This window comes from Pelodiscus sinensis, chromosome 32, assembly GCF_049634645.1.
Source record: "Pelodiscus sinensis isolate JC-2024 chromosome 32, ASM4963464v1, whole genome shotgun sequence".
NCBI lineage: Eukaryota > Metazoa > Chordata > Testudines > Trionychidae > Pelodiscus > Pelodiscus sinensis.
Genome location: NC_134742.1, coordinates 185,280 through 200,053, shown reverse-complemented (window position 1 = coordinate 200,053; position 14,774 = coordinate 185,280). Strand labels below are relative to the sequence as shown.

The following is a 14,774-nucleotide window of genomic DNA, read 5'->3' as shown; positions in this document are numbered from 1 at the left end:
TGGGAAATCCCTGTGAGAGCCCCAGTGTGACCAGTCCAGCTCCGCCCGTCCCACCCCCAGAGCGGGAAATCCCCGTGAGAGCCCCAGTGTGGCTGGTCCAGCTCTGCCCCTCCCACTCCCAGTGCGGGAAATCCCCGTGAGAGCTCCGCCCGTCGCACCCCCAGCACGGGAAATCCCCATGAGAGCTCTGCCCATCCCACCCCCCAGTGCAGGAAATCCCTGTGAGAGCCCCAGTGTCACCAGTCCAGCTCCGCCCGTCCCACCCCCAGAGCGGGAAATCCCTGTGAGAGCCCCAGTGTGGCCGATCCAGCTCTGCCTGTCCCCCTCCCAGTGCGGGAAATCCCTGTGAGAGCCCCGGTGTGGCCACTACAGCTCTGCTCGTCCCATGCCCAGCATGGGAAATCCCTGTGAGCGCCCCAGAGTGGCTGGTACGGGAACAGCCACTTTGCCTGCTGATTCCCACCCATGGCCTCAGCCTCCTGCCTGCCCTTTCATGGCACAGCCAGTGACCTCCTGGCTTTGCGAGTTCGGCTTTCCTCCGTGCTGCTGAATCCCTCTGCCACCTGCTGTTCTGGTGCCAGGGAGAGAGAAGAAACCTCACCGTTAAACCACATTTTAAATTCTGAGTCACGCAGCAAAGCGACTTCCCTGGCCCAGCCGAGCTGAGGAACACAGGCTCCCCCCGACACTCCCAGAGACCTGGGTTAAGCAGCAGAACCTCAGGACGTGGCATTGCAGAAGGGGAAGGAACGCCCAACGGCGGCAGCAAGCGAGCAGAGGCGAGGGCGGGCAGCCAGGTGCAGAGGCGCCTACCTCCGGGCTCTCCCACCCCCTTCTGTGGGGTGAGGGCGAACCATTAGGAACGCCCCTCTACACTCTGAGTCCTCGCCAACCAACTGTGAGTGGAGAGAGATGCCTCCAGGGGTCATTCATGCATTGGACTCTCCTGCTGCAGAGTGGGAAAACTGAGGCAAAAGCCACTGACCAACACACGTGTGGGGCCACATGCTTGGAACGTGGTTGTGGTGTTTTCCCAGTGCTGGGTTCCTTTTCCCTTCCAATAAACGTTTTCTTTCCTTATACACAGACTCGGTGCTTGCGTGCAGGGCAGCATGGCCCCTCTGAGAGGTGTCCCAAGATGGGATGCAGGTTTCCCCAGGTTGCTGGGTGGGGGCTTGAGCCAGTTCTGATTTGTAGTAGTAAGAGGAAGCCCGAGATATTGACCTGGCCCTTGTTGCTGCTGACTCCATGTGACAGAGGCATTCAATGAGCCCAGATAAAGTGACTGCGGATGACAATGCTCTTCTGGGTGCAGCCTGGGGCTGTGGGACTGCTGGACCCCCTAAACTCCCCAGCCTGGGCTGGCTCTCACAGTGCTTTGCTAGTGACAAGCAGCACATCCCTCCAGCTGCTGTACTCACTCCGCCATGTGTCTGGGGAGCTCCACCCCCAGCCAGACCGCGCGAATGCGCCCAGAACCACTCATGATCACACAGAGAAAGGCCCCAGCCATATTCCCTCCCTCCCCTCCCCTCAGATCCCAGCCAAGTACTTCAGGAATTCACTGTCCTGCAATGCTCAAGACAGGCAGCCCACATTTATTAATGGGAAGTGGAGCTACACCAGCCTCTGTAAAACTCCGCATCCCTGAGAGTCTCTACAAGGGAGGATTAATGGACACAAATCAGATGTCCAAAAAGGCAACACACACAAACCTGTGGGGGACATTGTAACTTGCCCGGGCACTCATGAATGGATCTCAAAGTCACTGTATTATGTCAAACCAATTTCAAAAGCCAGCTCCACAGGGAAGCTACAGAACTGAATTTCATTTACAAGTTTGATTCCTACAACAGAAGTCTAAATGTTGGCTAGATGGCCCATTGCATTCCATATCCTAATGGCATAAAAACCAAACAAAGAGTAATTAGAATGGGCAGTAAGTATTCTTATCAGCTTCACTTAGCATGGACACCCTAATGGACAATTTCCCCCTTTTTTTCTTCTTTTTCCTTCTCTTCCCCTCCCCCCCATCCCTTCTCTGTGCTAAGTATTTGGACACTGAACCCCTTAAATGCCATTTATCTGAAGAAGTGGGCTGTGCCCACAAAAGCTGATGATACCATCTACATTTTTGTTAGTCTCTAAGGGTACGTCTATACTGCACGGCTATTTTGGGATATCGGCGGTATCCCAAAATAGCTATCCTGTGTCTATACAAGTCGCCCATTATTTTGAAATATATTTCGAAATAACAGGTGCACTATTTCGCCATCCCGGTAAACCTTGTTGCATGAGGGATAAGGGATGGCTTGAAATAGCACTTTATTTTGGAATTTGGAGCTGCGTGGATATGCCAAATTTCAAAATAAGCTATATTGAAATAGATTCAAGATAAGATACTCAATCTGTAGTGTAAATTGCGTCTTATTTCGCATTTAGGGTGCTGTGTCGACACACCCTAAGGTGCTGCAAGACTATTCGCTGTTTTTTAAGTTGTATCAGCATCCCTGTTACTGCATTTCATTCCCTGGGATGCCCAGAGAAAAGGGCCAGTGGATCTTCCCTCGACCCTAGTACAGAGCTGACCTCCCTCCCTCCTGGCATGTCTGATAGCAGCTGAAATGAAAGCATTTATAAAGACTAACAGCTTTTTTTCTTCTTTATTTTTTAATTCCTGGTACAAAATTAAAAACAAATATGGAAATCTGCTCTATGCACATGTTATGAATGAAGAAATCTCTCCTTTTGCTTGGTGTTTTAAAAGTTTGTTAAAACTTTACTTAGTTTAGCAGCATTTAGACTTTAAAAACACATTAGGAAAGAAAAAAGAGTGTGTGCAAAACAGCCCTGGGGTTTTTGTTTTGTTTTTGGTAAAATGTGTTGTGTTATATGTGCTATTTTTGTTTTACATTAGCCTGAGTGTGTTTTGTATAACGTGTACATTTAAAGTTTTCTTTGCAGATTACAAATAGAACATTTTTAGAGCAGTTTTTCTTTAGGCAAAACTTTTAAAGGCTGGGATATTTGTTAAAACTTCACTTGATTTAAAGGTGAGAAGAGGCACAGGTTTATTTCTGTAAAACCCTAAAAACGTTTTACACATGTTATATCTTTTAAATTAGCCTCTGTGCATTTTGTATAAAGTCTGTAAGCCTCGAGCTTTCTTTACAATAATTTTTAGAGTCGTTTTCCTTTACGCAAAGCTTGAAAAAGCCAGCTAGTACTTTTTTTTTTTAAAGGCTGTATATTTCCCGGAAAACTTGTTCTGTGAACAGTGTTTATCCTTTCAGCCCTTTGTTTAAAAAGCTTGTGTTTTTTAAACACACCATGGTTGATAGCCACACCTCTGTGGTATGTGGGACATTCTGATTGGTTCAGGAAAACCGATTCAATGACATAGCTACAGGACAGCTTGTGATTGGCCCAGGCAGGACCAGTGCTGACCACATAACTGGGAATTATTAGCATGTGCCTAAAGGCAGCTCTGGGGTATGGTGCTCTTCACTCTGTCTGTGGTCAGTGATCCAGGCTTTGTTGCAGTTTTACAGCTCTCGCTCGCCCTCTGTGTCTTCCCTTCCTATAACAGGCTGTTACAGAGCTGGCTCTTCTACAAGCCTCGCTCTTTGTGTCTTAAAAAGTCTGAGCAGGGTAGCCGTGTCAGTCTGTAACTTTAAAAATGAGTACTCCTGTGACACCTTAGAGACTAATGAAATACGTATAGAAATCACAAGCTTTTGTGTCTTGTTTGCTGTCCTAAAGCACTCTATTTCAAAGGACATCATTATTTTTCAGATTTGATTTCTAAATGACCTAAATGCACAGCCTTTATTTTTCTTTAAAAAACAAATGGCTTTATTTAAATAAAAAAACCATACCATTACTTTTGTCTAAAGAGACCTAATGCATTTGTGCCTTAATACTTTTTTTTTTTTTGCAATTTTAAAATACTCTTTTCTGACATTTGTCCTTTATAAAGTGATACTCTGCTTTATTTTACAAATAACTAACATGCCTATATAATGTATTTTACTTTAAAAGTAGCTAAAGGTCTCTTTTCTTCTAATCTTGAGGTGTAAAAACCCACTCACAAGCTGCTCGATGGTTGCCCAGAGAAAAGCAATATCCGAATTGCTGACCGCAACAAACACGTACATGTCCAAATACAAGACCAGGGCAGCCAGGGGGTGCCCCTTCTCCAGAAATTCAGCAGGTACCCCTCCAGCCCCTCACCCCACTGCAGACCCAGGCTCACCCTCAGCTCTGCACAGGGAGGGGTTTCCTCTGGGGTCCTGTGCTCATTCGGTCTGAGTCCAATCCTGCAGTTAGATTGGGTAGCTTCTTTGGGGCAGACGCTGTTCTGTAGGGGGCTCTGAGCACGCTGGGGCCTGGCCCCTGACCGGGGTCGCCAGGTGATCCTACACCAAAAATAACAATACAAACCGTGAGGAGACTGGTGGGGGGAGGGACATGGGGGTTGTCTCAGAGGGTCCCCAAAATACATGCAGCGCTGCCAGCTCTGGTGGCTGTGACAGACGTCTCGTGGGGATTAGTGTTTTCCTTACAGCCCCAGCTGCTGGGGCCAGGGGATGACGATTTCAGCTTTCGTTCCTAAAGACAAATCTACACAAGCAACACCATCCCAGGCCCTCACGATATCAGCCACAACTTCATACAGCTGCACATCCACTAATGTGATGCGTGCCATCAATGCCCCTTGGCCACGGATATCAGCCAGACCAGACAGTCTCTATGACAAAGGATAAGTGGACACAAACCAGACACTAGGAATGGTAACACACACACGTACACCTGTAGGCAAACATTTTAACCTCTCTGGACATTCAAGAAGGGGTTTAAAAGTAGTCATCCTTCTACCAAGGAATTTCACAAGCCAATTACATAGAGAGTCTGCAGAATGGGAATTCATCTACAAATTTGACACCATCACCCTGGGATTGAATAAAGACATTTACTGGCTGGCACATTACAAAGCCAGTTTTCCCTGCCTTTAACATCCGCATTCTCACATCAAAAGCTATGACTGGGACACAGCCAGCCCACTTAATTAGCCTAATTAACAGAGGTCCTACAATTGACAGGTTCTTCTGCGATTATCTCTCTCTCTCTTGGTTTCTATTATTTCCACTCCAGCTCATCTGATGATGTAGGTTTTACCCAGGAAAGCTCATGACCTAATAAATTTGTTAGTAGGGCATGTCTACAGTCTGAAATTATTTTGAAATAACTTATTTTGAAATAAAAACTCTTGAAATAAGCTTATTCCCCCAGGAAATCAGGAGTACAGATTTTAAAACAACCAGCCTGTTATTTTGAAATAAGCGGGAGGGAGGGGTATTTTGAAATAACTCCCTAGTGTAGATCAGGGCTAAGGTGCCACAGGACTTTTTAAAGTTACAGACTAACCTTGCTGCCCTCTGAGATTTTTTAAAGACAAAGTAATTTTCTAGCCCTGCTGACTGGGGAGAAAGCTTCCAAATGAGACCCCCCTCATCTTCTAAAAACTGAGACAGCACAAGGCCAGTGAAGACCCCAGGGCTGTTAGGGCAAGTCTACGCTGGGGGACAAAGTCAAGTTAAGATCCCAACTCCAGCTATGTCAATTGCGTAGCTGAAGCCAAAGTAGCTTAACTCAGCTTTTGGCACTGTCTACACAGCAGGAAGTTGAAGGAAGAACAGGCTTGGACTTTCCTTGCCCCTCCTGAAATGGGGGTTACAGGAGTCGGCTAGGGTTGCCAGGGTTTTGAACTGGACAGTCCAGTATTTGATCTTTCTGTTCGGGAAACAAATTGAGAAACTATAAATGAGAAAATAGAACTGTCCTGTATTTTCTAAATGTAGATCGTGATGTCACCTCACGTGTGTCCTGTATTTTTGTGTGGACGCACACCCTTTTATTCTGAAATGAGCCTGCAGTGTAGACAGGGCCTGCGGCATCTCACGCACTAATGCTCATGACTTCTGATCATGCCACACAGTGCCTGGCTCCCGTGCTGGTGGGTGCCTGGCCCCGGGGCTGGCAGGAGGGACGCGTTTCTCGGGAGGTTTCTCTCTGCTCAGGGAGGAAGGGGGAGGGGGGTTACTGCCGGACCCCCATGCCTGTGTCTGGAGAGGGGGGGCGGGTCCATCAGCACTGGCCACCAGAGGGCCCTGGCCGCGGCTACCGGCTGGAGACCGAGCTCTCTCCTCGCACACGGGTCCGCCCCTGCGGTTGCCTCCTTCCGGATACGGGGGGCTGCGCTTCCCGGGGCAGAGCCGCTGCAGCGCCCGGCCGGGCTGGAGCCAGCCCCGCGCCCCGCGCCCTGCGCCCTGCGCGCCCAGCCCCGGAGCCGCCGCCTGCAGGTGAGGGGCGCGCCCCGGGCACAGGGCCGGGCAGGGACGTGACTCTCCGCTCCCCCCCCCCCAGCGCTGCTGCCCCCCGGGCCTCCGGCTCTGCCCCCCGAGCGCCCGCAGGAGCCGAGCCAGCCCCGGGGGGTGGGGGCCGGGCTGGCAGGAGGCGGCGCGCTGGGTTCCCACGAGGAGCGGCGGGTGCGCGGCTCCGGGGAACACGGGCCCTGTCTCCAGCCGGCGTGGGAGGGAGGTGAGGGGGAAGCGACCCGGGCTGGGGGTAGGTGGGGTTTGCCAGGGTGTCCTGGGAGCAGGGATCTCACCCCAGGGCCTGAAACACACAGGCAGGCAGACACATACACAGAGACACAAAGACAGGCAGACACACATACCCAGGGACACACACAGGGACAGGCACACACTGACACAGACAGGCAGACACAGACAGACACAGTGTCTGGCTCTCCTGCTGTTTTTTCTGGAAGCTCTGAGCACAGACAAAGCTCCAGAAACGCGTCGCTAACCCGCGCTGTAAGAGGGGCCGTTTTGTGAAGAAAAGATGAAATTTTGAAAGCGAGGGCCGCTCCAGAGTAGGGATGTAAAACCTCATTTAATTAGTTAACTGGGGCTGGGCAGGACTGGAGCAGCCTCGCCTGCAGGAGTTGGAGGGAGGCTGTTCCCATTACCCAGTAACAAGGGTAATCAAGTGATGCTCAGCTGGTAACCAGTTAATCATCCACATCCCTACTTCCCTAGTCTGTAACAGCATCACCCTGAGGGAAGGGAGGGAGAGTTCCTGGCTCCTTTGGCCTGAGTCTGTGCTGCTTTATTTTGCCTTTCCATGGCGTGCAGAAAACCTTTTTGCAGTCCTGCCCCCACCCTTACCCACGGTGGGTGTCTTAAAGGCAGTGCCAGGCAGAAGATGCGTCATTTATTTTTGTATTGGAGTAGCCCCAGGGACTGACTGTTTTGAGTAAGGATGTTGGAGTGTAAACAACTAACCATTTAACCGATACAAGGATGCTTATCGGTTACACTCAGCGAAGCTTTCTCCCCAGGAGCCGGGCGGGCAGGGGCCGGCAGCCCTGCTCCCAGGGAGACTTCGCTGTGTCTGACTGAGCTAACACCTCAGGGATGACTCTTGCTATGGTCTTAGTGAACATTTGCCCACATGTCTGCGGGGAGGAAACATTCCTGCCCCAGCACAATGAGGAGTGACCCCTCAGGAATCTGTAAGGAACCTTCTCCCCTTGTCCTTCCCATGAACAGGGTTTCTGCTTCCTACGCCCGTCGGGGTCCCTCAGATGGAGCAAGAGGAAGAGACGTGTGACCTGATTCTCCAGGTCTCCGAAGAGGAAGACGAGGAGGAGGAGGAGGAAGAGGTCCCCAGTGATGCTAGCACAGGTGAGAGATTTCCACAAAAAGCTCCGTGAGCTCTCTAGGTTGTATTGCTGCCCATCCAGGTCATGGCTTTCCCTGCATGGGCTGGATCCTCGTGGCAGACATCATCCCTACATAGATTCCAAGGCCAGAAGGGACCATTCGTCTGGCCTCTTGCTGGGTACAAGCCAGAGCCCTACCCCAATGATTTCTAGAGCCAATGATCTCTTAGGAAAATATCCAGCCTTGATTTAGAAATGGTCGGTGATGGGGAGCCCCTCACAACGCTTAGTAAGTTGTTCCAGGGGTTAATTACCAACACCAGGAAAAATGCCCCGTTTATTTCCAGCCTGAGTTTATCTAGTGTCAAAGTCAGAGCCTCAGCTTCCAGCCATTGCATCACATTAGACTTTTGTCTGCCAGACTGGATAGCCCAGTATTAATATTGGCGCCCGGTGCAGCTAGACTGTGACCAAGTCACCTCTTTACTTCACTTTAGAAAAGAGAAGACTGAGAGGGGACACGAGAACAGTTTTCAAGTGTCTAAAGGGGTGTCACAAAGAGGAGGGAGGGAAATTGTTCTCCTAGGCCTCCGAGGACAGGACAAGAAGCAATGGGCTTAAATTGCAGCAAGGGAGGTGTAGGCTGGACATCAGGAAAAACTTCCTACCTGTCAGGGGGGCGAAACACTGGAATAAGTTGCCCAGGGAGGTTGTGGAATCTCCATCCCTGGAGATATTTAAGGGCAGGTTGGACAGACACCTGTCAGGGATGGTCTAGATGGTGCTTGGTCCTGCCATGAGGGCAAGGGACGGGACCTGATGACCCCTCGAGGTCCCTTCCAGTTCTAGTGTTCTAGGGTTCTGTGATTCTCTTGTTAATCTCTGTAGAGGGAGCTCCTCGTGTCCGTCTCTCCAAGGCAGGTTTTCCAACCCTGTATTCCTCATTCTCAAGGCTCTGCTCTGACCCTTCCCCAAATTCTCAACATCCCTCTTGGGTGGTGGGCACCAGAACAGGACACAGGGTTTCCGCCGCGGTGGCACCAGGGCCAAACACAGAGGTGAAATAACCAACCTGCTCAGGCTTCCCCTGTGTATGCATCACAGGATCACTTAACCCTGTGGGTCACAGCATCACACCGAGAATGCATGTGCAGCCGAGTATCCATCCCCACTCCCGACTCTTTTTAGAGCCCCTGCTTCCCGGCACAGCCCCCATCCCATGTGGCCTACGTTCTTTACTTCTCAATGGGTACATTTCTATTAGCGGTATTACACTGCTGTATTGTGCTGTATTGTTTGTGCCCGGTTTATATCAACTCTCTCTGTGTCAGCGATCTATCCTCTTCTTTATTCTCCCCGTTTTTGTGTCATCTAGAGACTCTATCAGCAATGTGCTATGGTGGTGTCCTTTGGGACATTGATACAAATGTTAAATAGGTGTAAGGACCGATCACTGCGGGACCCCACTGGAAACACGACCGCTTGACGCTGATTCCCCATGGAAGTTACATTTTGAGGTTTGCCAGTTAGCTAGCTAGTTATCCATTAAGGTGTGCCATGTTCATTGTAAACTGGTCTCGACTGTTAAGCAAAACATTGAGTGGTGTCAAGTCAAAGACCTTACATTAGCCCATGGCTATGACATCAACATGATTACCTTGCAGTTTCTTCAAAAAAGGTATCTAGTTAGTTAGACAGGATCTGTTTTCCATAAACCCACCTGGTTTGCATGGATTATATCATTCTTTGTTAATCCAGCCCTGGACCAGCCATCCCCTTATTTTACCAGGGATCAATGTCACATTTACTATTTTAAAATGCTGGCATGGCATTCTCCTTCTAACAGAAGCCCCCTCTCCAGCTCTCCTCTCTGAGCCTCCTTTCCCCGGAGGGCGGAGGGAGCGACTCCAGCCTGGATTCTGTCTCTGTCCCCGCAGGTGACGGGAGGTTGAGTGAGCATGAGGAGGAAGGTGCCGCGACAGAGGAACAGCAGAGGCCGGTAGCAGGAGGAGGCGCAGGGAACGTTTCCCGGAGCCCTGAGCCCGAGGAGGCCTGTGAGAGCGAGGCCGGGTCGGAAGGGGAGCGCAGGGAGGGGAGCGCCCCTGGGAGGGGGGGCACCCAGGAACTTGGAGAGGCCTCGCCGGCAGGCGGGAAACAGAACATCTGTGCCGAGTGCGGGAAGCGCTTCTCCCGGCGCTCGCACCTGGTTATCCACCAGCGCGTGCACACAGGCGAGAAGCCCTACCAGTGCCCGGAGTGCGGGCGGTGTTTCAGCCAGAGCTCCACCCTCACCAGCCACCAGCGCGTCCACACGGGCGAGCGGCCCTACACCTGCCCCGACTGCGGGCGCAGCTTCAGCCAGAGCTCTACCCTGCTCACCCACCACCGGCTGCACACCGGGGAGACACCCTACAAGTGCCTGGACTGCGGGCGCAGCTTCAGCCAGAACTCCACCTTCGTCATCCACCAGCGCACCCACACAGGCGAGAAGCCCTATCAGTGCCCGGAGTGCGGCAAGCGCTTCAGCGTCAGCTCCTACCTCATCACCCACCACCGCATCCACCGGGGCGAGCGCCCCTACCGCTGCCCGGCCTGCGGCAAGGGCTTCATCGACAGCTCCACCTTCCTGCGGCACCAGCGCACCCACACGGCCGAGAAGCCCTACCGCTGCCCCGACTGCGGCAAGAGCTTCAGCCTCAGCTCCTACCTGGTCAAGCACCGCACCCTGCACACGGGCCAGCGGCCCTACCGCTGTGCCCAGTGCGGGAAGCGCTTCGGTGAGAGCTCGGACCTGCTGCGGCACCAGCGCGTCCACACCGGCGACCGGCCCTTCCAATGCGCCGAGTGTGGGAAGAGCTTCGGCGAGAGCTCCACCCTCACCCGCCACCAGAGGACCCACCTGGGCAAGGACGCGCCCATCGGCTAGCCACGGCTCACGGGTCATGGCTCCTGGGCCACGGGCAACAGCTCCTGGGCCATGGCTCCTGGGCCACAGCTCCTGGGCCAGCTGCCCGCCTCCACTGACTCACTGTGTAGGGGCAGAAAGGAAACCCCTCTATGAGATCTTTTCAGTGTTTGGCATTGCCAGCTCTATTGATATTCGGTGTTTCTCTTATCAAGTCCCACAGAGTCCTATGTTCATTAGAGAAGAACCTCTAAATAAGTAAGTAAGTAAGTAAGTAAGAGAAAGAAAGAAAGAAAGAAAGAAAGAAAGAAAGAAAGAAAGAAAGAAAGAAAGAAAGAAAGAAAGAAAGAAAGAAAAACCCACCCTTGTGGTTATGGAGAAAATTAGAGAATATTATTCTTAAGGGCAAGAAGTTAAAGACCACTCCCACCAATGTATTGTTGTTTCAAATCTCTAGTTTTTGAGGGGGCTAGGAGGCTAGACTTTTTGAACACTTTGGGTTGCTGATGCTGCATGGCAGGGCTAGAGCCATGTTCCCTGCCTTGACTAGCTTTCTTGATGAGAACAAAATGCCCACCGTGAGGTTTTCCATCAGTGGGTCCATATTCACAAGAGTCACTATGGGAGTTTCTTGGGGAGTGGGATCATAATTATTATTTTAAGTGAAATCGTATGTAAGAACATACCTCCCCAAGTGACCTGCATGCTGGAGGTGCACCGGACTGGGCTTGTAAGTCTAAAGGTCCTGCCTTGATAGGAGCGTGTTTTGTCTCATGGCGGCATTGGCCGGAAGAGGTTAATAGAACCCGGGTTTTATTCTTACAGCGTTAAATAGCGAATTGTGGTCTGTGGTTTGTTTCAAGTCCTGGCCAGAGACACCTGCTGTACCAATCATCCCCAAATGCAGATCCTCCTTTTAGGACAGCACACGTGGACAATTTGCCCGTGGGAGAGCAACGTGACCGGGGATCTGGTGGATTCTCCATCGATCGGACTCTTTGTAGCGAGATCAGTGTAACAGACGCTCTCTGGCTCAGTCAGGGGCTATTGGCTGGGTGCAGGTGTTCAGCTCGGCTCTGCAGACTATGTTGTGCCAGGGGGCTGACAACATCAGCTCCATGGCCCCTTCTGGCCTTGTGCCCTAGGAATTGTAAAACAGGTGGGATTTGCAGAGCCGCACAGAACGTTTGGTGCCCTCGCCCCATTTCACGGAGCAGGCACCGGGCCAGAAGAGCCGTGCGGCAGCTTTGAAAAACTTGACCTGCAAGCCTTTGAAATGTAGTAAAACCTGCTGCAGTTCCCCTGGTTCCCCACCCCCTGGGCAGAGCAGACTTCTCTAGAGCCCTCTCTCCGCCCGGGCTCTGTGGCTGACCCTGTTTCTCCTGACAACGCAGACGCACAGCCTGTTGGGAGAGAGAAAAAAGAGCCGGGGAGAGGAAAACGCAGCTGCTTGCTTGTGACTCGGTGGCCGGCGCACATCTTCCCAGAAGGGAGACTGTTTTCAAAATAAAAACCCTGCCCACGGGAACATATAAGGCTTGTAGAATACTTGTTGGTGAGGATGTGCTTCTTTCCCCTCTTTTCCCTCAGCCTTGTGACTGACCGGTTCGCTCACCACATTGCAGATCCATGTTCTGGCGTTTGATTTAGCAGGTCTAGTAGAGACCCATAAATGGAATGCTGAGGGCAGCTCCCACCGGCGCCGGGGCTCCTGGCAGTCGTGAGACGTAAGGGAAGCCGACTGGAGCATTTGCTCCCATCAGCCTCACCCTGTGGGGACAGAGCCAAGCTCGGCTTATGACAGGCCAACTCCAGCTCCGTATTCTGCCTCGCTGGAGTTGCGTACCTCAGAGGAGAGGAATTCCAAGCATTTGGGTGAGTTTAACAGGAAGCCCTGAACTAGCAGCCTTCACATTTGCACTGAGCAGAAGAGCAGCTCTGATGGCATCAGCTGCTCAGTTGTTCTCATTGCTCCAAACACTGTGTCATCCCCTGGAGCACTTGCACCGCTCGCTGTTTGCCCGGCACTCTCTGTTTCATGCAGCAACACAGCTTCCGCACCTGTGAAAAGCTGCAGCCCCCAGTAAACGGCTTCCCAGTTAACCATTCACATCACTGCTCCAAACACCCATCACCTTTACATGTTTGTTCTGAGAGCAAAGGTGCATTTTTCACATGTATGGTGGAGGTGTGTGAACCCCTTCCGGTTTGGGGTTAGCCCCTAGTATGTTTCTGTGTTGTGTAATGACTTTGAGTTATTAGAAAGACTGACCAATAGCAGTTAAAGAATTCTTGGGTGATAGTTAAACTGTCCAATAGCATATTGCGATCTCTCTGAAGTTTTATTTCCTTTAATATTAATCAGAGCCCACCAGCCCCACCCACCCACCTCTCTTCTCACAGGTGAATGCCCATCCAAACTAATACCTTTAACCCCGATAGAAACAAGTGTGGATAGGCACATCTAACCTAGATCTACAGACCCATGGAAGCCCTGCTATTTCAGTGGCGCTGTGGTTAAACCGTCAGCTCTCTTGTACTCAAAACACATCTCAAACACCTGTTGTGCACAGAATACAGGAGCCTTTTCTCCCCTTGCTTTCTTTTAAACATTTTTGTTTTTCCCTCTCTCCCCTCCCCTGGCTTCTACTACATACATTTCAGCTTTTTACTGTAAATAGGTCTCTTTACAAAACGACAAGATAGCTGGATTTTCGCAGACCATTTTGATTTAAGACATACAGCCCCTTGAAAACAAACCAAGATGCTTCCATTAAAACTTGTGTCTTAAAGGCCGTACGGACCTTGTAAGAGAAACACAGATAGTCACAAAGTCCTTCAAGAGCTATTTTCCTTTACAGCTACCAAGATTTGCATGTTGTATGTCGGTCCCCTCACCCGTCTCTAACTTAACCCTTTCAGATGTCTTACAAATAGTCTTTTTCCTAAGCAAAGTTCTGTAACTTTTTTGCAGACCAGATGGTCAATATAACGCTCAAAGCAGGTGGCTTCCGGTTTGGTCATTTGCTTTAAAACATTCTCAGGGTCTCGAGCGCTTTGCTCAGCTTTGGCCACGGTGACCCCTTGTGTGAAATTTTCTTGGGGGGTGGAGCACAGGCCGGTGCCAAGGAGAGTCTGTGGACCCCACAACCTTTGGAAAGCTGCTCCCAAAGGCTGGGATTAAGGGCAGCAATACAGAGCAACACATACAATAGGCCACATGCCTTTGATGCACCCAACATGGCGCTGGCTCAGTTAGCTCCATGCCAAGTCCACAGAGCCGCCATCCTCCGTGTCCTCGTCGATGATTTGTACTGGGGTTGAGCAGGTTGGGCCCAATGCGGCTTGACGATGCAGTGCATGGGAGGGGCAAAAAGGGCCACACGCCCCGCCCCAGAAGGGGAACTGCAGCAGCAACTCCAGGGTGGCTGTACTGCCCCAGCCCTGCCGCACAGCTGGTGTGTCTCCTGGGCTCTGTGTAGCCCTGCCGGAGGACAGGGGAGCTGCTGGCGTGGGGACGCCTTGCAGAACAACCTGCTCCTGTGGCTCAGGCATCCGGATCCAGTGCAGCAGGAGGACAGAGCTGCAACCCCCTCCGCCCCCAGGTAAAGTGGGATGGAGAGGAGACCGGGAAAGTGTGGGGCCCTAGGCTGGAGAGAAGTCATGCGGAAGGCTTCATGGGAGGGTCACGTGCTTCCCTTTAGCTGGTGCCCCCCTTTGCATCTCTCCCAGGAGTCACCTCACCGGGTCTAGAAGGACGCTGAGCTGAAGAAACATCTCAGAGGGGAAGCCGTGTTAGTCGGTAACTGCAAAAACCGAGGAGTCCTGTGGCTCCTTAGAGACTATCTGATTCATTAGGGATTTATCTGCCCACGAAAGCTGATGCCCTCATCAATCAGTTAGTCTCTACAATGGAACATGGTGGTTCCTTGTTTTTGAGCTGGACAGTGGCTTTCAGATGCAAGTATGTGCCTGTTTTTCAAATGAACGCAACCTCAGGGTTCCCACTCCATCACCCTTCCCCCTCAGCTTCCACCATCATTTTTAATTGTTCATTTCACTGCACAGCATCTTCACCTTGTATGCCAATGACTCCGGTGAGCTGTGGTCACCTGCCTCCTCCGGGGGCAGACAACAAGA

The 14,774-nt window shown here is 51.4% G+C and overlaps 1 protein-coding gene across 1 annotated transcript in view; it reads left to right on the top strand.

Annotated features, from left to right (window-relative positions):
- Positions 1 to 14,774, top strand: part of LOC102462397 (uncharacterized) — a 32,295-nt gene that overhangs the window by 7,409 nt on the left and 10,112 nt on the right. Inside the window, 5 exon segments of the mRNA XM_075913349.1 lie at positions 3,294 to 3,354; positions 5,942 to 6,362; positions 7,617 to 7,751; positions 9,667 to 10,654; positions 14,703 to 14,731. Of these exon segments, the coding sequence (XP_075769464.1) occupies positions 3,294 to 3,354; positions 5,942 to 6,362; positions 7,617 to 7,751; positions 9,667 to 10,654; positions 14,703 to 14,731 (1,634 nt within the window).